This window comes from Pipistrellus hanaki (assembly GCF_964339955.1).
Source record: "Pipistrellus hanaki genome assembly, chromosome: 6".
NCBI classification, from domain to species: Eukaryota; Metazoa; Chordata; class Mammalia; order Chiroptera; family Vespertilionidae; genus Pipistrellus; species Pipistrellus hanaki.
The window spans coordinates 21840024-21864751 of record NC_140508.1 but is presented as its reverse complement, the minus strand read 5'-3'; the positions used below and the strand labels follow the sequence as shown (position 1 = coordinate 21864751).

General features: G+C 38.2%; 1 protein-coding gene across 1 annotated transcript in view; it reads left to right on the top strand.

The window, feature by feature from the left end:
- MACROD2 (mono-ADP ribosylhydrolase 2) overlaps window positions 1-24728 on the top strand; it is a 1842294-nt gene that overhangs the window by 1327015 nt on the left and 490551 nt on the right. The window contains exon 8 of the mRNA XM_084887643.1: window positions 5585-5658. Coding sequence (XP_084743769.1) covers window positions 5585-5658 — 74 coding nt within the window. The remainder of the gene's footprint in view (window positions 1-5584; window positions 5659-24728) is intronic.

The window sequence follows — 24728 nt, the reverse complement described above, 5'->3', positions numbered from 1 at the left end:
GAGGCCCAATGCACAGATTTCATGCAAGAATAGGCCTTCCTTCCCCCAGCTGCCAGCACCGGCTTCCTTCTGGTACTGAGGACTCATGTTTCCTTCCTGCCATAGGCAGGCACCCAGGACCTGGGCTTCCCTCCAACTGCCAGTAGGCATCCTGGACCTGGCTTCCCTAGCAGCCCCTGCTTCATTTAGAAGGTTTTCTAGAAGGACATCCAGTTTAATTAGCATATTAATTAGCATATTATGCATTTATCATAAATATAGCTATATATATACATTTAGTAAGCAGGTTCAATACAAATGTAAATAAAAACATTTGTATATGAACATTCATTTGTATTTGTATATTGTACATTCAGTATTTACAACAAAATTTAATTTGAATAATCCATCCTAATGGATAAGGAACTAAGCTTTAGAATGCCAGCAGCAGCACAGATTTGACTCACATCTGGACACACACACACACACACACACACACACAAACTCCCTGTACTCCTGGCCCTAAATTATTAATGGTTTATTCATACTCATTGGCCTTCATACTTGGAAGAGATTTTCTTTGTCATCTAATTCAATAACACATCTCAAGCTTGTCTGCCGCCTTCCCTTTGGGTGGCCATTCTGCTTTTGTGAACAAAAGTCTCTTGGTGAGCAGAATATAACTGTGACCTCCTAAGGCAGGCCTAACTGTCATCAGGAGCCTATCCCCAGGCAAAAATCTGTCCTCATCTATTTATTGGTTTCCTTGTAACCCTTGGCGTCTTACAGTTAAGCTGACAAAGGACTGTGATGTTGTTGTTTTCTCTGAACATCATACTTTATCTTGTATATACCCACTGAAAGCAGACATATTTTCAGAGAAAATTGCCTTGGTAATTCTCTCTCCTTTTTAATTACTATTTTATGCTTTTTTGTTTAATTAATAAGCATATTTTCTGAGCCAGAATTATGTTTTATCTTATGCATCTTTTCAATAATTTTCCTTAGGGATAAAATAGGATAATTGTGATATATCATTATACTTGGGCAACTTCTCAGAATCCCTTCACTCTTCCCATACTCTAGGGCTAAACAAACTTGTTCTCCTAAAACTTAGCCTTTTCTGTTATCAATATAATGATTTATGAGTCCAATATCCATTCACTAATTCAACACGTATTTATCATCTTCTGTGTGCCAGCAGTGCTTTATGGATACAGTGATAAGCAAAATCAGGTGTGATATCTACCTCCTTAGGGCTTTCACTCTATTAATATTATTAATTATTTACATAAGTAAATGTAAAATTGCAAGTTTAATGAGTTCTGCGAGAGAAAGGTACATGGTGTTATGAAAGCACAAAATAGAGAGTTATTGGTGTCATTGAAGCCTTCCCTGGAGAAGGACTACGCGGAGGACCAGTAAAAGTTAAAATAAGCTAGGACAAAAGGATAGGAATGTCATTTCAGGAAGAAGAGACAATATGAGCAAGCCCTTTTGGCAAGAAGGCAAAAGGAAACATGATACGTTCAAAGGACACGGGGGGGGGGGGGGGGGGGAAGCCAGTGTGATGAGGTTGAGAAAGCTAAGAGCAATAGCAAATGGGATGAGCATGGAGAGACAGAAAAGATTGAGACTATTCAGGGGAGAAACATTAGCATTAATTTGGGGAATGTTTTGTGGACAGAGCAGCCTTCAAATGCTTGTAAAGAACATTCCTTGGAAAGTAGCTGAACAAAAATACAAGAGAGAACAGATGGTGAGAAAGAAATGCTTTAATTAGTAATTTTGGAAAGGAAATGTAATATCCAGGTCCAGCTTGTGACCTGGGGTGGAGCTGGAGTGGACATTCTTGTTGTCAATAACTCAGTCAAAGACCTGGCAGGCCAGGTGTTAGGTGGGTCATTTCTTGGATGCTAAAATCACCCAGGGATTAAGACATACCTTGAGGTGGAGACAACCATAACTCAGTGCCAGAGGCTTTGATGAATGTGGGGAAATGACCAGGGTCACCAATAATTGAGAACTGAACATTGTTGCCATGGCTCTACAATAATTTGTGTAATTTCTCTGTTGGGCATTACATCTTCTAAAGGTTAATGCTAATGGCCATTGCAAGTGAACATGATTACTGTATTTATTAGCTTTATACAGCCCTATAATTTTATGATTTAAGTGCTTCTTGAACATCAAAAAGTTAGAGAAGAATTTTCAGGGGAAGAGAATACAGAAAGAAAACTAAGTGTAAGTCTAGAAAGGTTCCTCAGGATATAGAATTCAAGGCCAACAGAGAGTTTACTCTGTAGGAGCTGGAGAGTCAGCAAAGGCTGCCATTGTTTGGTGGGCGCTTGAAATAACTACAGGAAGAATCACTTGCAACAGGCACACGAGATAGATTGAAGAAGGGGAGAAGGCCGGAAAGAACACAGTTATGATTTGGCTGCAGTTGTCAGGATGAGGCAGGTCAGGTCAATCAGAAAAGGAGGTAAAGAAAGGGTGGTGCAAGATATCTTAAGGGCAACAGGAAGGACAGTCATATACTGTAGTGACTGGTAGAGAAGTAAAGCCATAGGCCAAAACTGCAAAGTCAGGAAGCGATTCATTTTTCAGAAGAATAGAGGTAACATTTTGGTTCTGGAGCACATCTGGGGGAGGAATCCAACAATTACAGATGTAGGTGGTAAACTCAGGGGAAAGCCTCCCGTGCTGAATCTCTAATCATAAATGCCCATCTTGGCCTCCTTGCTTTTCTCTGCAGCCCACAGGTACTCCTCCTTTCTTCCCCCTCCATTTCCTCTCATCCTTTTCATGAATTCCTTGCTGTTTTAAGTGTATAGCTATTTTTCATTTTTTTAAAAAATTTTATTGATTTGAGTGAGAGAAACATTGATTTGTTGTTCCACTTACACATTCATTGGTTGATTCTTGTATATGCCCTGACCAGAGATCTAACCTGCAACCTTGGTATATTGGGATTATGCTCCAACCAACTAAGCTACCTTGTCAGAGCTTTATAAGTTTATTCCTCCTCTCTCCATTTTATAGCCCTCTTCCCCAAACATTTATTGTTTCCTAGAACCTCCCCCACTTTCTCTCTTAGGGCTCTTTACTTGTGTTCCCATATCCCTAAGATCCTTGGCATGCTTTATTACTGCTACCTCTTGTCAGTTCTGTCATCCAGACTTTGGGTTTTAGAAGACAGGGGCTCTTTAAAAGGGTCTGTGATCTAGATTCCTCTGGTTCCATAATTTGTTTAATGGATTATATAATGTATTAATTAATAGGTTTTTCAAATTTGAAGAATTTTACATTCTGAAGCCACCATTTAAGCAAAATGAATAGGATGAAAGAATTCAAAACAAATCCACAATCCCAAATATCATAGATAAATTTACAAAGTTTCAAGAGCTTATGCATATTTTTTTTGTATTACAGCGGTTGTGACTGTCATATCACAGTGCTTGAGTTGAGCTTGGCCCTTGTTTTATTTTGTCCCCTTTTCTAATGCACTCTCTAACGAAGCAGGCAGAAATCTAGTTAGAAGAGGAACATTTTTCCCCCTCAGAAATAAGTAAAACAACGTCTTTTGTACACATCTTCTCTAAAAGTCTACTGAGATTTAAACCATTAGTATAAACTACTGAAATATGTATTTGCCTTCCAATAAAACTGTTTTTAATTAATTAATTTTTATTTTTAAATCCTCACCCAATGATGTTTACTGATTTTAGAGAGAGAGGAAGGGAGAGAGAGAGTGGGAGAAAAACATCAATGTGAGAGAGGAACATTGATTGGTTGCCTCCCTTGCATGCCCAGACTTGGGATTGAATCTGTCCCAAATTCAATTGGGATTGAATCTGACATGTGTCCTAACCAGGAATCAAACCCACAGCCTTTGGGTGTATGGGACAATGCCCCAACCAACTAAGCCATCTGGCCAGGACAAAAATGGTCTTTTAAATCTCAGTTCTCTTCATTTCAGTAACACCTCTCTCTTTCTGCATCTGCACTGACAATATCACAAGAGCCTCCCTGACTAGATCTCCTCACGGATTTGTTTCTGCACCTGGCTAAAGCAGAGAGGAGAGGAAGCAGAAAGCTGGAGTGACATATATTTAATAAATGCTCAAAAAAAAAGGGAGCCAGGGGAGGTCAAACAGGTAGGAAGAAACATAGAAGAAGTCAGGGTTGAAAATCCAGGGAGATAATATGCAATCTATAAGAGAAAGAAATATTAATAGTTGTTAGGGCCTGAGGAGAGGGGAGATTGTGGAGTGACTGTTAATGTGGACTTTGGGAATGATGAAAATATTCTGGAATTAGTGGTGATGCGTTATACTATTTTGTGGACATATTTTAAAAATCACTGAGTTATATGTTTAAAACACTAAAAAATAAACTTAAGGGAAATCCAGGGGTAAAGAGATTGGAATATGGAGAAGTAGTCAAGGCCATCTAATAGTGAAACAGATGAAAACTGATCGAAAGCCAATGGGACTTGGTGATAAGGAAGCCAGTGGGGAACTTAAAGGGAGTATTTTCAACAAAATGGACACTCCCATTTCTTCTTTCTGCTACATAATTTATACCTTCACATACTATTATCTGTTGGCAAAATGTCTGATAGTTATGCAATTCAGGAATATGTTCAGCTTATATAAGCTAAATGGCCATTGTGGGTGAGTTTGTATAATTTTGATATGTGCTCATGCTCACTGGGACATAGTAGAAGTGTGTCAGTCTTCCTGCCCTTTTAAAACCAAAGCCATGCAACCAAAATAGGTCAGCTCAGGATATCTTAATCTCAAACATAATTTTCAGAGGCCCTAAATGAAGCAGGCATTGCCTAATTCAAGCTCTGATGATAGCTTTCAATTGTATGGCTATTTGGCAAGTTGCCCTGTCTTCTGTCAGTTTATTGATGGAGAGTACTGTTAGCCTTGTTATCCTGGGCCAACCATGTGTATTTTCTGAGCCATATTTGCTCAATTCATAAACTTAGAGTAACAAGAGAGTAATAAACCTTAATTTGAGCACCCCTTATGAAAAATTTATATAAAATGGCTTTGAAAATTATCAAGCAAATGTAAATAATGTTTAATTAATGTGTGTGTGTGTGTGTGTGTGTGTGTGTGTGTGTGTGTGTATTTCAGAGAGGAAGGGAGAGGGAAAGAGAGATAGAAACATCAATGATGAGAGGAAATCATTGATTGGCTGCCTCCTGGATGCTCCCCACTGGGAATCTAGCTCATAATCCTGACATGTGCCCTTGACCAGAATCAAACTCAGGACCCTTCAGTCCACAGGCCAACATTCTATCTACTGAGCAAAACCAGGTAGGGCATGTTTAATTGATGTCAAATTAGAGAGACACATTTTTTAGTGCTTTTAGCTTTATTTTGGTATAGGACTAGTTCCCTTAATGCCTAGTTTGTAGGATCTCAGGCTTTGACTCTGTCTGTGCCTTACTAAGGCCCGCCTTCTTCAATACTAATAGGTTGAATTAAATACTGTTTAAATGAGTTACAATCCAGTGTCATGCTATGATTGACTTCTGTATTACCTTCATCTTTTTTCTTTTTTTTTTCTTTTGTTCTCCTCTTAGGTTTCCCTAATGAGCCTGCTGCAGTGATTGCCCTCAGCACCATTAAGGAATGGCTGGCCAAGAATCACCATGAGGTAGGGAGAACTACACAATCACTGAACATTCAAGGTGGTGTAATTTCAAACACACACACACACACATATAATAAATATATATTATAAATATATATATTATAAATATATACAATATATTATAAATATATTATAAACATATATATATATATTATAAATGTATATATTATAAATACCAAGTAGGCCTAGTCATTGAGCTAAAGCTAGATAATAATTCTTTATTCAGGTGCCATGAGTGATTGAGTATTTTCTTATAATTAATTTACTGCAGAAACTACATTGATTGGTTTTGGTGGTGAAGAGTCAAAGTGATTGGACTCACTTAGCAATGATCTCATTTTAATATCTTTCAATAGTATAGGTCTTGTATGTAAGAGAAAGAACAGAATGGATTTCATTAAGAGGAAGAATGAGGGATTGTCCTGTGCTGTTTTCCTTAGAAAGTTATGTTATCTTGGTTGACAGAAGATTCCTGGTATAGAGTAAAATTTTTTCATCCTGAGTTTTCTTTATATTTAACTAATCTCTTCCATAAAGTAACTTCTGAGTGTGAGATTGGAATGGACTTGGATTATTGATAGCCAAGTAGTCTTGATTAGGATTTTTTATGAAACAAAATGCTTCCATCAGAGTATTCATCACACACCCTATTCTGCTTATTTATTAATATCTTTAGGGTTATTTGATGAACAGAAGAATTACTCAAGTAAACAAAGCAATACAATAAGTACAATAGAACACTGTGGAGGCTCAGATGTCAGAAGTTCAGAGGTTTGGCAATAAATAGCCAATAAGTTTCATACAATGAACAATCTTGTGCATTTTCTTCTGGATTTTGTTTTTCTTCTCAGATATTGAGATGACTACTATAAATAATGTTGTTCCATTTATGATGGACCATGAATTTAGCTTTTTCTTTGGGTGAGGGATGGATTATTTGGAAATGTTTGGGTTTGGAAATAAACTGTTAAGAATTTCCTAGTGAGAGATAACCCGTGGTGCCTTTGTGTATTTAAATAAATACCAGTGTCATATTCTGCTAATGACAGTAATTTCAATATTTCTTAAACAATTATAGACATTGCTGTCTCAAATAGAAGTGAAGACCAAATGGCAAAGCATCTGCATTTTACTGCTTGCTCTTTATTTCCTTCCTACTTTGAAAGGTATACATCTGACAACTTCAACTTAGAGGATAATTTTAATAACCTCAAAGAAGCAGAATAAAGAATTCTAAAATAGCCAGTTTGCAAAACATATCTTTGACAAGTATCATTGTCATGACAGTCTTATGAAAAATCTAGGATAGGTATTGTTTTTCTTATCTTCATCTAGAATCGCAAAGTTAAATGACACACTCAACCCTTCAGAGTTACAGAGACAAGAGCCTGACTCAGCCCTCCTGACTCTCACAGCTATTCCTCCTTGGAATTCTCCTGAGGGAAGGGAAAGAAAGTTAAACACTTTGAAAGCTAGTATTTTCAATATATCTCTTGATCATAATTAAGACTTCTCACCTGGACCATCTGTTTTGCAAAAATGTAGAGGGTTCATGAGTAAAAGTTGATAAATAAGCTGGTATATGGTGGAGATACATTATTTCCAATAAACTAATGGGATGCTCCCACTGATGAAAATTCACATGTGTCATATTGGCATGTGATGGATGTACACATAACCACACATAACATAAAGGGGGTAATAATAAAGAACAGACATGTTGGTCATGTTTATACCTTATTAAAAGTTCTACTGATGGATTATTTTTAGTTAACTATTCAGAAAGTTATTTTCCATTGACATTTATTATCTCAGTATTTCCTACTTCATGGTTTTTTGCTCTAATTTTTTTTTACTAGCCTACTATGTATTATGCTTTCATATCTTTTTCTTGCTTATTTCTTGGATCTGTTGTAAAAAATGTAGATAATTTGAGTTGAGAAATACTGTTATTGCGATTGCAACTTTAAACACACGCCATACTAATTCTCTTTTAAAAGGCTTGCTGTTTCAATGTGCATTGACTAGTCCAACTCACATGGCTCAGTGGTTGACCATCAACTTCTGAAACAGGAGGTCATAGTTTGATTCCTGGTCAGGGCACATGCCTGGGTGTGGGCTCAATCCCCATTATGGGTCATGTAAGAGGAAGCCAGTCAATGATTCTTTCTCATCATTAATGTTTCTGTCTCTCTCTCCTTCTCCCCTCTTCTCTGAAATCAATAAAAATAGGTTTTAAATATGCATTGGCTAATTTCAAAAAATTAACTTGAATAATCAGGTTTTACTTAATAAATGGTTTGTAAGTGGTAAGATATGGAAAAAGCTATATCAACTGATTAGCTTTAATTTGATTTATATTTTCCTCTATTAAAATAAAAAAACAAACAAACACTGGTTAAGGAAAATATTTCTTCTTAGTTTTCTCTTCACGAAAGTATTGTTTTGTCACTTTTATTGTTTAAGCTATTTATTTATTTACTTATGTATTTATTCATTTACTTATTTACTCATTTGATAATATTTATTAAATTCCACTAAGTACAATAAATTTTTCTAAATACAAAGTACATAACATGGAAAAACATAATTGTTTCTTTATGATGTTCATAGTCTAGAAAAAGTGAAGCATAAATTAAACAAATGAAGAAATAAGAGAGTTCAAATACTATGAGTGAAACAGGTAATTGGATAGTTAGTTATAGGGGTGTTAGTTATAGTGGTTTTAGATAATATAGAGACTGCTCTGATGATGTACTCTTAGAACAAAGATTTATATGATTCGAAGGAGGAAGCCAAGCCCCACAGAGATCTTATAGTAGAACATTTCACATAGAGGGAGCAAAGAGAGAAAACTCTTGAGAGGAGAATGAGTTTAATACTGTTTGCAAGCAATGGTAAGAGATGATGTGATCGAAGCAAAGAGATAAATAATGACAGGAGACAAATGTGGGACAAATAGGTGAGGTCAGACCATAGAGTGTTGTTTTGGGAGAGACTTTGTTTTTTATTCTAAGTTCAAATGGAATTTGTTGAGGGCTTTGGCAGGGAATAACATAATTGGATTTATCTTTTTTTTAATATATTTTATTGACTTTGTACAGAGAGGAAGGAAGAGAGATAGAGTTAGAAACATCGATGAGAGAGAGTCATCGATCAGCTGCCTCTTGCACACCCCCTACTGGGGATATGCCCGCAACCAAGGTACATGCCCTTGACCAGAATTGAACCCGGGTCCCTTCAGTCCCCAAGCCGACGCTCTATCTATTGAGCCAAACCAGTCTCGGCTGGATTTATCTTTAAAAAGACAAAAAAATCTGGCTGCTCCTCAGAGAATGAGTGGATTTAAGAGATGTAAGAGTAGGAAAAGGAAGACTACGAGACTCCTGCAGAGAATCTAAGCAAGAGGTGAGGGTCTTTGGAATACAGTGATGAGGTGGTGACGTCATTAGGTTTGTAATATATATTGACAATACAGCTAACAAGAGTTGGGGATTGTTTCAAGGTAGGCTAGTTTATAATACAGTTACAAAAAAACCTCCAAACATCAGTGCTATAGAATACCAAAGGTTTAACTTTTGCTCACACTATTTGTATATTTTGAGTCAGCAAAATGCTCTAGCTTAGTCAGGAACCCGGGTTGATAGGTATTCTACCATATGAAACATTATCTATCACATGACAGATGTTTCTCCCATGTGATAGACAATTAGGTAACAATCCCTTAAATGCTTCTACAAAGGGATGATGCATATAATGTTCCCTCACATTTCATGCATAGCAAGCCACCAATGGGCCATGGAAATGCAATTCTCTGATATATTCAGAATAGAGGCAAATGGACTTTGATAATTAGCAGTATCGTCTATCATAGAGGTAAGTTAAATAAGATACATGAAGAAAATAAGAGAGCAAAAAATGACCATTAGTGCCATGGCCAGGTGGCTCAGTTGGTTGGAGCATCACCCCAGGCACCAATGGTTTAGGGTTTGGTTCCAAGTCAGAGCTCATACCCAGGTTGCAGGTTCCATTCCTGGTCGGGGAGTGCATGGGAGACAACTGAATGATGTTTCTCACTCACATAGATGGTTCTATCTCTTTCCTATCTTCTCTCTCTAAAATAATAATAATAGAGAAATGTATTCTCAGGTGAGGATGGAAAAAAAAATGACCACCAGGATTTTGGCCTGAGCACCCTGGTAAATTTTGGAGCATATTGAAAAATTTGACAGGGGATAATGTTTAGATTTTTTTAAGAAAATAAGATTTATGTTACAGACAGTTAAGTCTAAGATAATATTAGATATATGATGAAGATTTTAAATAGAAGGTTGGCTATTTGAGCCTGATGGTCAAGAAGTAAGACAGAACCAAAGCAAATAAAATTGGTCAGATTGTCATAACTTTATCTTGGGTTTGGGTCTTATTTTGAGAATGGTTGCAAGAACTATAAATATACTCAAGCTAATTTATATAAAGGAAGCTATCGTGCTTAAATATACTATATGAAAAATCTTGAAGGCCAAGAGCAGGATCTTTTGAGTGACTGGAATTGCCAACAATAAATCCAAGAAGGAGCATGGTAGTTCATTTTCATTCTTCTCTTAAATTCTCTCTCATATACTTTGTTTAATCATTATTATTTTTTGCACTTTATCTTCCCTAATTATTCACTTAACATGTGCCTACCCATTCATGGGCCAATCAGTTCTGCTTGAAGCAAGGTCAGGGTTTAGCTTGATGAACAAAGTTGCATCTTCTGGGATTTTCAGCTGGTCAGGTTTTCTGAAATGTTCTTTTCAAACTATGGAAGATGCATGCAATATGGCTCTCCTATCAGCCACTGTGTTTTCCTCAGTCAGATAAGTGTATGATTCAATGATTAATTATAATTTTTACCATAAATAATAGTAATGTTACGTGAGTAGTGAGCCTTCACACTTTGCCATTTACTTATTATCTGATTTTTAAACCCTCAGGAAAGGGCACTTCTTTTTCTTTCCAAAAAATAGTTGATTTAATTCTATGTAAGTACACGAATGACTCCCATCTGCGGGGCTATATATTTTTATATCCAGAGGTCTGATTGGAACACTTGAGCCAGGAAAATCATGTTTCTGTCATCCACTCTCCACATGTTTCCTTTGCCCAGAGTCTGAACTGTGAGGAGGCTGTTGTCACTACATATTTAAAGTGATAAGGGACTTGAGGGAGCCCAGCTGAGCAAACAGTACAGTTGTGTCTAATTGCAGTGGATGCAGCAGAAGAGATGGAACAGCTCTTTAATAAAATAGGAAGGAGAATCCTTAAGAGGGTATATTTGGGGCACAAAAATGACTTTCCAGAACCAAAAGCTATAATAACTTGGGATTGAAAAGTTGCAAAACAAAAGAGAATATTCACTAGTGAGAATTGAATTATTGCTCTAAGAAGACCAGAGAGACTTATCTTACAACATAGAACAGAAATAAAAAGAAGTAGAAATATGACTGAAGAGTCAAGATATGTGGCAGAGAGACCCAGGGACCCAATATTAAGTACATAAGAAATGAAGGTTACCCACTGGCATTTTTGGCTAAATTAAGAATGAAGAACATCTGAGTTTAGAAAATCAGAAGAAAAAAAATAAGTTTGCTATTAAAAAAGAAATGACAGCATGTGGCATGATAACCTTTCCCTAAGTTCTCATTTTTCTGAAGTAGAAACTACTACAGAGACAAGTGAACAAAATAAGGGGTTTTTATGGAAATAAGCAGCAGAAATGTGGCCCAGTCTCTTAACTGGAGGTGGCTGCTCTGTGTTGTCAACTGCAGTTTTGTGCATTCCTCAGTATTCACGCAGTCTAAAAATATCATTTCTTGTGGAATAGTTATGTCCCCCTCCACAGCCCTGAGCCATCCCTTTCATATTCTGACGTTAGCCTAAGGAAGGTTTGTATATGCCTATTCTAATACTCTCTACCACAAGGGACTCGCGACATGTAGCTATTTGTCTCTGAGGCCTTGTACATAGTATCTGTAATGTTCTCTGTAGAAAGTGGGAGAAGAAAGGGATGTCTTTCACTCCTAAACGCAATAGCCTGATATTGTGAGATGTTTTTCCATTGGCAGAGATCATGTTCAGGGATGTCAAATACTATGAAGAAGCAAGCTTCTGAGGCACCTTGCACTTATGTTAAGTCTTCTGGCAACTCATCTTAAGGCAAGGTATCTCGGATGAAGATTCCACACTGGAAGGAAGATGGATGGTTTCCAGGGTACTTTCAAATGTAAAAACCATAAAGTGCTAATCAGGCCTCAGATGTAGTGTGACAAAAAATCAACCTCTCTCTCCCTCCCACTCCAAGTACAAAGCAGTGGATAGATGGGCAGATGCACAGAATCCTGGAAAGCTCTAATTTAAGCTGTGGCTATGTATAGCCATCCAGAGTAGAGGCGGTGGTTCACCAGAGACCAGGCCCCAGCTGCATCTTTGCAGATCTTTGAGGATGGCATTTCCCAGAAACTTTTCCCATTTAGTCACTCCATGGATATTTCCTAATCTCTCCCTTCATGCCAACAGACCCACTGCCACAAGCAGATATCCTGTTCCCAAGGAGGTGAGGAGGGGGGGGAAACAATTTAATGGGAGAGCCTTTCGTTCATCTTTGAACCCCCTTAGAGGTACCTGCCTTGACTTGGATATCATTGACTGTGAGGAAACCAGCTCTGGGTTTTTTAAACCAAAATCAGTTGTCTTCTTAGTGGGGGAAAAAAGGAAGTTCCCTCTGACTGCATGCAAAATTGAGGCTTTTGTCTAACATATACCGTATTCTCCGGCGTATAAGAAGACTTTTGAAAGAAAAAAAAGCCTGCTCAGATTGGCCAGAATCAGAGAGGCGGTCTATTAAAAAAAGAACTGGTGTTGCCTCAGAAGTGGGGGGTAGTCTTATACAGCGAATATAGGCCTAAACCTATGTTTTAACTGTAAAATTAGGGGGTCGTCTTATACGCCGGAAAATATAGTATTTTTAACTATGCTTTTAGCACAAATAGATTATTGTTGAAAATGTTGAATGCCATCTTCTTGTCATTTAAATGGTTTAGATGCCTTCTGAGGGACACATGACACCAATGATATTGCTATCTGGCATTTTCACTAGTGTGCCTACAGATTTGGCAGGGCATAACAAGATGTGTGCATGTTGTGTTGTATTGAGACATATATTCATCCATCTCTGCAATTTGTAACAAGCAAAAATATCAGACCTTACCCAGTATGGTCTAGACCTCAAAGTCAACTGATTGATGCCAGAGAACAAAATTAGTTTTGAGCTTCCCATTGGTGTTTTTTAGAAGTAAAGATATTGATTTGTGCAGTATGGAAGCAGTAATATTGTCACCCTCCTTTGTTTTCCAACCTTCATATACACAATCCTTAAAGTATTGAAAAATGTGAACAGAATCATTTAACTCCAGAAAATAGAATTGGGAATCTATTGAAGAGATGCAAGTTCAGCTTTCTGAGAGGTTCATATGCTGTTCTCATGATAATTTGACAAGATCAGGGAGAGAGTCACTTGTTTCTTTATTAAGGATCACAAAGGAAACATCATACTCTACGTTTTGGTGCCAAGAGTATTTCTTCTCCTTCTTGGCAGAGGTCATTGAACATATGCAGTGTTAAAAATTTTGTCAGGTTTTTTGGGTTTTTTTCCAGAATCATATTATGGATTACAAAAAAAAAGGAAAAGAAAAGCCCCCCCAAAACACCCAAATGTGGAGCCTGCCTTATGTCTTTGACATGAAATGCCTTAGGATCTTTGTGGTTCTTAAAAGGGGGCCTAAATGGAACATAAAATGATATATTTCTGATGGGAAAATTATATACTTCGCACCAAGTTTCAATTCCTGTGAATGATTTTTTTTACAGAAATGCAAAACACATAATGCATGGCCCCTCAGTTCCACACAACATAGGGGTGTGGTTAACATTCAGAGAACTGGCAGGAAAAAATGAAGTGCCCAGTGTTCTCTCTGGGGAATGTGTTTTTATGTCCTCAGATGTCATTTGAGAATCTATGCTAGCCTTAGTTTTTGGTGAAATATAAGGATAAAATATGTGTGTTTGATAAAATAAGCTCCATCTTAAAATATTCACATTCTGTGCAGAACTGTGGCTATGGTAATAATCATCATCATTTTAATATGCTGCTATAAAAATGTATCCTTTGACTAGTGCAAGCATGATCTTCAGGTGGAAACCATGATGCTCATTGGCTGTGACATAATTGAGGAAAATTATTCCCAGACTTTAAACATATACCATATTTCTAGGGCTCTTCCAGAACCCTGATGACTTGCAAATAGTTTATGTTTTCTCTCTTCCTCCATCAATCTTCCTTCCTTCCTACCTTCCTTCCTTCCTCCTTCCCTTCCACCCTTCCCTTTTCCTTTCTTCATAGATTACATCCCCTCTTTTTTATTCTCTCTCTTTCACACACACACACACACACACACACACAAACAAACACAAACACACACACACACACACACAAACACACACACACACACACTCATGCACACAATACCTTCCCATTTTTATGCTGTCTTTGTTGGGATTTGTTAGACTGACGTGGGCCAGAAGTGAATTTTTTTTATTTTTTAATTAATTTTTTTACAGAGAAGAAGGGAGAAGGATAGAGAGTTAGAAATATCGATGAGAGAGAATTATCGACCAGCTGTCTCTTGCACACCCCCAACCGAGGATGTGCCCGCAACCAAGGTACATGCCCCTGACTGGAATCGAACCTGGGACTCTTCAGTCCGCAGGCTGATGCTCTATCCACTGAGCCAAACAGGTCTCAGCCAGAAGTGAATTTTAACTCTTTATCTTATGGTTTTACATTGCCATTTTTAGAGTGAAAACCACACCCCAAGGAAGCTTCTGCCTTAACGTGGTGGGAGTGTTCAAGAATTCATGCCACCATAGACTGCCACACATTGGAACCTGCCCCATGGGCATATCCACTGCCTCTCTATTACCACAGGGCTTTAGCATCTGGTCACAACATGCACACCCAAATACTTGGAGCCAGAAATTAGATCCCCTTGCCATTGCCTCCATGCTTCATAACACAGTTTCTGTCCATTAGAAGCACAATGTATAAATTAATATAAATTTTGCCAGTTAGCCCATGTGCTGAGGATAGAGAGGGCTGTAATAAGTTATTTTTTAGCCATTAAGTAATGCTGCCCAAGCATCCTTTCTCCTAGTCTTACTCTGGGTGGAGAGATCCTTAGAGTTTATTAGTTTTTCTTCCAGTAGGGGATACCTAGATAATGAAGGTCCCAGGATGCTCTGGTGGCACTAACCTACAATCCCATGTAGTGTAGGGTGGCTTGTTTATTTCTGTGCTCAGCTATAATCAATGTATATCCTCCTCTCCTCGCTGTTTTTGACCCAGTACAGTGCCCATTATGCTCCCTCCCGCACTTGCTTTAGATATAGAATGAAGTATAGAGAGAACTGGAAAGAACTTGATGGAGGAAGAATTATGCTTAAATATGTATTGGTAATCAATATATATACATCACTAAGTCTGGATATTGTAGTGAGAGTTTTAGGAGAGTCAGAGTACGTATGTGAAATCACTAAAGGCAAAGAGGAAACCAATATTATTCCAGTACTTATTGTGTCCCATGGCTTGTGTTTGGGACACATGCATTGCATGCTTTTATAACACATCCTATCACTTTTTAACAAAACTTTCTTCAAGGTTGATATGTTATTCCTAATTTTACAGATGTGGTAGTTCAAGTTCAGGGAAAATAAAATTCTTAGGATTAACTAGTTGGGCATTGCATGTTCTCCTATAACCCTGTTTCTGTGGCCAGTGGTAATTAGTGAAAACTTGAGTATCTTACCCAAATGTAGTAACTCAAAGTACATTTGTAGGCATGGAATCCAAAATAGGCTCATAAGAGCCTTTCCCTGGGACATTTGTGCAAACTGAAGTTCGGAAAGAAAAATTAGGGTTCACTTTGGCTGAGAAACTGATAGATGTTGGGCTCAGAATCTGGCAGCAGCCATGTTTCTTGCTATCTGGGGTTGGGGGAGGTTGTGCTTTAGGGGAATATTTTTGTGGGAAATGTTACTCATTGTTGGGTAGTCAGAAGTCATAGAGCCCATTCTGCTGGCTTGAATGAAGAATCAAAACTGAAGCAAAATATGGTATATTTTAGCAAAATAGAATGATACCCATTTTTAGTTTTAACAACTCAAGCTAATAATTCTCAACTAAAGAAAGGGAAAGGCTGAGAGCCAATTTGGAGGGCTCCTCCTCAAAGAGCTATATGTTTTGAATAATTCATTTTACCTCTTTTAGAGAATCTGCTCTATAGAACTGCTGATTTTAATGGGAGAATGTCAGGACCTTCAACTAGGCTAGGTTGAAAAAGATATTTAGAGTCACTGTCCTCAATCATAAAGTAGTAAGAGCACTTTAAAAAAAATTAGTCTTTCAAAGCTTACTTTCATTTAGGGGCAAGTAAAAATATTTTTTTGTTTATTGAGCGATTGCTGTATCTTTCTTTTTCTTTCTTTCTAACCTGGAGTTAAGAAAAAGGCAAGTTTTAACAGAATTACTACATAGAAGCATAAGACATGTGTGTTTGAAAGAGGATGGATCACTTAGCAAAGTATGGCTTTTAAATCCATAGTAAAGACTATGGAACAGCTTTCAAAACTCCAGGATTGCCTAAACTGGTTTGGCTCAGTGGATAGAGCATCGGCCTGTGGACTGAAGGGTCCCAGGTTCGATTCCATTCAGGGGCATGTACCTTGGTTATGGGCACATCCCCGGGAGGAGGTGTGCAGGAGGCAGCTGATAGATGTTTCTCTCTCATCAATGTTTCTAGCTTTCTATCCCTCTCTCTTCTTCTGTAAAAAAAACTCAATAAAATATATTAAAAAACAAACAAACAAACACACAAACAAACAAACAAAAAAAACCCTCCAAGATTGTCTCCATTAGGCCATAATATAACAGTAGCTTGAGTCCTCCTCCATGCAACAAGAATGGAAATTATGGCTTCTGGCATCTAGGTAGGAAAATATACATTGCCCCTCACCACTGGAAATTCTTATCTCAAAAAGGAAGTTTAGTATAAAGATTAGAACATTGGAACAAGAGTCAGAAAATTTGGGCTCTAGTCAGATTCTTCCATATTCTTACATAACTTTAGGTAATTAACTTCCTCTCTCTGGGATCCTCATCTGTGAAATGGGAGGGTACACCATGTCTCTTCCAATTCTACAATTCATTGCCATTGATGTTGTCTTCTGGAACAAAACCAATGATGCAACCATCTTGATTTTGCTCAGTCATCATAGCACAGTAACACCAACATGCATCTTTGTTTTCTCTGAGTCTCCAGGCTCTTCAGCTACCATGATAAAGCATTTGCATATGCTGTCTAGATGCCTTTAAGAAGATCCCCAATTAAAAAAATATTATTGATATTATTATTATTATTATTATTATTATTATTAATTTATTTCAGTGAGGAAAGGAGAGGAAGAGAGAGATAGAAATATCAATGATGAGAATCATTGATCTATTTCCTCCTGCACACAACACACTGGGGATTGAGCCTGCAACCTGGGCAGTGCCCTTGGCTGGAGTTGAACCCAGGAAACGTCAGTCCACATGCAGACATTCTATCCACTGAGCCAAACCATCCAGGGCAAAAAATATTATTGATTTTATAGCGAGGAAGGGAAAATAAAGAAGAGAGAGAGAGGAATCATTGATTGCCTCCTGCAAGCACCCTACTGGGAATTGAACCCACAGCCAGGGTTTGTGCCCTGACCTGGGAATCAAACCTTTGGGTGTACAGGATGATGCTCCAACCAACTGAGCTCAACTACCCAGGGCCTTGTTTTTTATATGTATATTTAGACTCAATACTATCAATCCTTATGTGGAAAGGCTACCATGTTGCTTTTTTTGTAAATGATCTGAATTATATGGTACTTTTAAAATAGCCAAAATTTAAAAGTCCTTATGTTATTAAAGCTGCTGATTATCTGAATGATGTGATAGTTTTATAAATAGAAATTAAACCTCTGAGCATGTGGTTGGCTCTACATCTGCCAAAGGGGGGAAAATGACACTGAAAGGTCCTACTGAAGGACATTCTATACCATTCTCCTTTACAGAAGCATGTGCTGTCCTTAATCTTTTTAGGGAAGAAAAACACCCCTTCACATTGCCCTCCCCTTTAATTAACCGGAACTCATTTGCTGTTATGATTGAATGGAAAATCAGCAGTCCTGCCACTGTCACCTACCTTAAATCAGAGTAGTACAAAAACTTTCTCATTCTATGGAATTAAATGATTTTCTTATGAGAGGAAATGTTCTCAACTACGACTCTGTTTTAGAAGGAAACTGTGGCCACAGCTATAACCATCTCACTGTTTCTCCTTACACATTTAGACATAGAGGTGGCATCTATAAAAATCAGACCCCCTTTAATGATGACACCACTACCCACTATGGTAAGAAACATGAGTAGATCTGGCAAAACCATCATTTCTTCAATCTCTTGGCTTATCTAGAACAAACCTCACACAACAACAGATTTGGCTAATGACTTATGAGTAAAAGCTAATTTAGAGAAGCTGGATTATGAGCTCAGTGACAGGAGGACTTGCTAACATACCCCTCTCAATCAGACAGTTCTCATTCCTATTCATGCACTCCTTAGAAGCCCCATCACATGGAAACTTGAGGATATAGAAGTAAGCTTTAGCGTCTTCATTTCAAATCAGGGAGTCTTAACATCTAGTGGATAGACTATTCATTTGAATGAAGCAAGAATAGAAGGATATTGGAAGATTTACAGTTTCCTAAACCCATGTTGATTTTACATTTCTCAAACCTGGTCATAATGAAGTGTTCACAATTTTTATCCCAAGTTTGAAGGCCTGGGGCAAGGAAGTGAGGGCTTCACATATATTCTGAACTACTGATCTTAGACTTGCGCCTGTAGCAAGAATTATAAACACTTGGCATGTGACCTGCTTTGGATCAAGAAAGTGATGTTCAGTGAACAGGAGGTGCTACCTGTACATATAGCTTCTGCTATGGGCACTCTTTACAAAAAGACAGAGATAGGAAGGCAGATGTGTTTAAATGATATAATTTATTCTCAGTTTCACAATAAACCCTTTCATAAGACATATAAATTTGTTTTCTTCTAACTGTCCAAATTCTCATTTGCTTTTTAGCTTCTTTCTGCATTGGTGTGATGCTAGTTCACAGGTATTTTGTTTTTTAGTTGGTACTCTGACATCACTCCCAAAATATTAGCCAGAACTTCTTTGTTCAATGGCAACTTAAACTCCTGCAATCTTCCCTAAAGCTGGAGGGAAACTGAGCTTTGTTGAATTTATTGAGAGATGTGTTAGTTTCCAACATCAAAAAATTTCTTTTTTAAAGAAATGGAAAGAATAATTTTGCCAGTGTGTCATTTTTTACTTTCTGTGGTGACTTTAGATGCCTAAGAATAACTCAGCTGCATTTATTTTGTAACATAAACATTGGCTGTGTCTAACCAGCAAATCTTCCCTGGATCTGGGCTATTTTTCCTGCTCTATTATACACCAAAGAGTTTCCCTAATGGCCTAGGAGTTGGTAAGCTTGTTAAAAGAACACTGTCCTGTGAATAAGGAGGTTCTGGGAAATGTTACCATCTTGTCTCTAAAATACGGTGAAAGTCACCTAGGAAATAATTAAATTATACAACTGGGCTACCCCCTAAATCTACCAGATTGAAAATTTTGAGAGGAACAGCAGCTTTTATTTTAAAATTAGAGGGATTGGTATACTGGTGGGGGGTGTGGCCTGCAGGGATCTGCAGCTGTGGGAGTGCAGCTCATCCAAGTCAACCAAGCGGCTGTGTACACACACACACACCCCCCACCCCCCAAGGATCTACTCCCTAGTCTGGCATCATCCATGCAGCCAGTCTATTTGCCTCTTCAGAGGACCCAATGGGGGCCAGGCCCAGGGACAATAGCACTGAGGGGTAGCGGAGTAGGCCTCAGTCCCGTGGTGGCCATGAACCCACCTCCCACTCTCCTGGGTCAGTTCTACAAGCCCAGCAGCAGTGGTGCTATATGGCCTGCGGGCATCTGGAGGAGATGTCAGGAAGCAAGGAGGAGGAGCCCAAAGCAAGGAGGCCAGGATCGCAACCTGGGTTCCTGTCTATGGCCTGGGGTTCACAGCAGAAACGGCTGCTCATCCCAATCATCCGAGCAGTGCTCCCACTGTGTTAGCACGTTGACCACCAGGGAGCAGATCCTGCATCGAGTGTCTGTCTACCCGTCCCCTCCCGTGGTGATCAGTGCATGTCATCGCAACTGGTTAACCAGTCGTTCTGGTCATTCCTCTATTTGGTGTCTGAGCTTTTATTATACAGGAAGTTTTTCAGCTAGTGGTTGAGAATGATTAGACAGATTACTCTCGAGGATCTTTTCCAGATAGAACATGCCAAATTTATTCTCTCTAACGTGGAAAATACTCTTCTATGTGAGCCCTTCTCAACAAACATATAATTGGCCTTCTACCAAGGGATTTGGGATCCTCCTGTGATGTGGGGTATATTGTCTAGAATGTACCAGAGTGGCCACCACAGCCTTCCTACCGATAACCACTTGTCTCTTCAGTCCCATAATTCCCTTTGACCTAAGGAGTTTTATCGTGTCTAAATAAGGCTTGTAACTTCAACTCACATGAAATATCCAGGGAAGTTACTAGTTAGCTTTCTGTGGCACCCTGCATACAGTAGGGGCCTTTTGCTCTCCTTAAGAAAGCATTCTAATATATTTTCAATATATTTATTATAGTAATCATTGTCTCAAGATAGATGCTTATACACCTCCATGCATGAGGTGTATTTAATCAATAAGTAAAAGTCATCAACATATACAACTGACTCATTATCTTAGTAATTATTATAGTCAGATTGTGAAAGAAAGCCAACAGATTTACCTCTTGGATCGGGTATAATTATATTAGTTTTTGAAAAACCTTTTGAGAATGAAGTGCTCAGTCACATGAAGCAAATTAATTCTCCCTGGGCATGAAGGCACTATTTAGCCTGGCTGTAGGGGATGGTTTTCTTATTGGTCCCCTGTTGTCTTTCATGAGAGCCAGTTTCCATCACCCACCAGGGCATTGGATATACAGATATGTGTTACCTACAATGTCACCATAATCTGCCACTGACAAAATTATGTTTTTGAGAAAGTAGAAAATGAATCACTATAATAAAATTAATTGCAGCAGATACTAACCACCTTCAGATCTACTGCTATCCAGAATTTTACTCTGAAAACAATTAGAGCATGATGGGCTGTGGGTTTGACAGTCCAAATTGAGCTACAAATGACCCGAGTGTGCCTTAGCTAAGCACAGGGCAAAGTAGGAATGTACTAAGTTGAGCAATCATCTCATATGTTTTTCTGCTGGGTTCAGTGACATCTACAAAGTTCACTTTTCTAAGGAGTTTCTTCTCTTTACAAATTTAAACTCAAGGGAAATAGTATCCATATGTTCCTGATTCATTTGCACCAACTCATCAAAACGTTCTTTTCTTTTTAACTTATTGAATGTCTACAGAGGATTTTGAGTGTTTTTTATACGTTCTTGTAAGCCTTTCTGTCTAGAGGAAGGAAATGGCCATTTGCCAGCAGGGAGAGAGGGAGAGAGCCCCCAAATAGTCACGTTCTGTTCAGGAAGCAAAGAAAAAAGAAATATCATTCCTCATTTTTGAAATATATTCTCCCTTTAGAGAGTGGGGATAACTGTATACTCTGGAATGTATTAGTAAATTTATTAAATGTGTAATAAAAGGAATTCTATGAGGTAGTTGCAGCAAGAATGAGATTTAAATTGTTCTCTCTACCATTATCTTACCTATGAAACTCCTTAATTCATTGGTTTACCCAACAGTGTAGAACTTCAAACTAAGTGAAATGCAAAGCATCTTCATTGTGCATAGTAGAGGATATTTGTGTGTGTGTGTGTGTGTGTGTAACCAAAGGGTAAGCCTTGATAAAAATTCATTGATCAAAAGCATGTTTTATATTGTTTCATTCAGTGATGGAACTGAACATGCATGAAGCCCGCACATCTGTCTCATGCAGATTCTTTTTTGATCGTGTTACTAGGCTTTTACCTGAATTTCATTGGATTATAAAGTAAGGTTCAGCCTTGATCTTTACCCCCACCTAGTAATAAATGTGGGGACTGGAAACCAGACCTGTGTGCAGAGCTCCACCAAGGTTCCAGGTATGGCCCAGGGCTGAGGTAAGGCTGCTTGCAGCTGTTGCCTAAATTAGAGAGCTTATTCTAGGGACAAACTAGAAAAAAAATGAAGATTGCTAGAAGCTCATACCCTTGCATAAGCTTTTAAAAAAAATTTCTTTATTGATTAAGGTATCACATATTTGTCTTCAACCCCCCATTCCAATCCCCCCTTCATGTCCCCATCCCCCCTATTATACTCAACCACTGGTTAGGCTTATATGTATGCACATAAGTCCTTTGGTTGATCTCTACCTTTTATCCCACCCTCCCTTTGAGGTCCAACAGTCTGACCCATGGCTCCTTATCTCTGGGTCTGTTATTGTTCCTCACTCTATGTTGTTCACCATTTCTCCTAGATGAGTGAGATCATGTCCTTCTGGAAATATACTTATAAGAATAAAAAATGAGATGAGCAATAATCGTTATGCTGAAAGACATATGAATCAGTCTGTAGAGAGTTTCTTTTTCGGCAACCAGTTCTTTTGAGACCCAATTGCATAAGCTTTTGACTAGTTGACTGCTAGCTGGTGTGTTCAGTGCTTCTTTATTCCTTTGCGGACCTGGCCTTCTATTTAACTGCACAGACTTCTGTGATTTTAAATTAAGGTTTTTAGGTAGAGATACTATATATTTAGATAAATATATTTTTAAATTATTTTAATCTGGCTGATGATGTCAATGTTTTTATTTTCAGTTCTAAAGTATGATGATGTTATTTTTTATTGATTTTTGTGTATGCGGTTTTGTTATTATTTTTTAGAGAGAGGAAGGGCAAGGAAGAGAGAGAAGCATTGATGTAAGAAACATTGTTTGGCTACTTCCTGCATCCACCCTCCTTGGGATCAAACCTGAAACTTGGGCTTGTTTCCTGACCAGTAATTGAACCAGTGACCTTTGGTACATGGGACAATGCTCAAATACACTGTCTGGGGCTGATGAAATTTTTAAAAATGTTTATTTTCATATATAGCCCTTTCAAAAAGAAAAATAAGTTCTTTAAAAAAAATCTTGGCAGGGTAGATTCACATGTAATTCTTTCAAAAGCATCCCAGTCTTCATTAATGTATTTAATACACACTTTCTCAGTAGTTGGTATGGCCAGAGCTTGTGTACTTCTTATATAAGATGGTTGAGACATATTTCTTAAACTATTGGAAGAGAAAACACAGTTATCACACAATAATGTAGTAAATGCCCAGAGTACTGTGGGGAACCAGGGAGAGGAAATAGATAAGGAAGTCTCTTGGTGCTTCCTGACTTAAGTAGACAAGTACCCAGGGCCTGCACACTTTCCCCCAGGACTTTAATTGTCCTGGGAATAAAATCCAAATGCTTCACCTATAATACTGACCATCAACCCATGGTCCCCATGCTCTTAGGAGGTCTCCAAGAGTTCATGAAAATAAAACTAATTATTGTCATTAACTTCTAACTGCAAGTTAGCACTTCCTTTTGACCTGACTGTAGCCCCAAACTACAGTGGTATCAGTAGTGCTTGTGACTTTGTTATCTGTAGAAATCACAGATGTTTCCCATCACATTACAGTTGCTATAGAAATATCAAACCACTACATGTGACTTCAAAGAACCCCTAGATCTTACTTTAATATGTCAGTAAAGAAACATGCAATATTACCATAGCACACACTGATTAATCTCAATAAAATATTTCCTTTGTAATCTTGTATTTTATTTGTTTAACATCTTGATATATATGCTGAGAATATGTAGGCTTCACTCAACTGCTAAATCAGGAAAAGTCTCTCTGGTCCCACCCATTCTGTTTATCCCTGGCTTGCTACTCTCCAGCCTCATTGACTTCCTCTTTGAATCCACCCAGCATGCTCTCGCTGCAGGCTACCACCCCATAGCTTCAGAGGTGACAAACAGCCTGGATGGCGGAGTGTTTATAGGAAGCAGCCTGACGGTGATGCATCCAGTGTCCACTGGCCTTCCTGCCCTCTCTTGCCTCATTAGCAGGCACAAAGCAAGCTCAGCATGACATTTTTGAAGAATAGAAAATACAATTTGAAGAAGCCATTGATCTTAACAGACCTGGAAAATGCTAATGGAACAGGTTGCTTAGTTATATTGTATTGCCTGACCCTGCTGCCTGGTTCACCAAGGAAAGATGAGCAGAGATTATTTGCATAATGTACAGGCACAAACTATCAAAGGTCTGGATATTAATAGAGCTGGCAACAGACATTCTTTTCAAAGGCCCACATGATAAAATGAGCCCCCGAGAGAACTAGTATCACACAATTTTGGGTAACTTGAAGAGCATGCTTTATGATGGGGGAGAAAGGTAATGGGTTCATTACTGCCAGAATGCAGTGTCTTGACACACAGTTTGAGATGTCTGAATCTGACATTTAATAGCTGAGATGATAGTGGCCAAATACTTCTAGAGGTCAGACCCATGCATGCGGAGTTCTTGAAAAGGTGAGAAATCACTGAGATCTGTAATGACAAAGCTGATGAGGAGATTGATGAAATGGCAGTGGCAATAGTTCGAGCCTCCAAAATAGCTTGCGAATGATTTATCCTGGTGGCAGCAGAGCCAATTGACAATAGCAGAGTGCTAATTAAATACCAACCACTGGGAAAATGCAGGAAATATCTTTTGGCTCTGTGTTTGGTACTTTTAAGCAGAGGCCAAATTATTTTCCAGTAATTGTTCCTTTTAGACTTAAGACTTATGTGCTCCCATT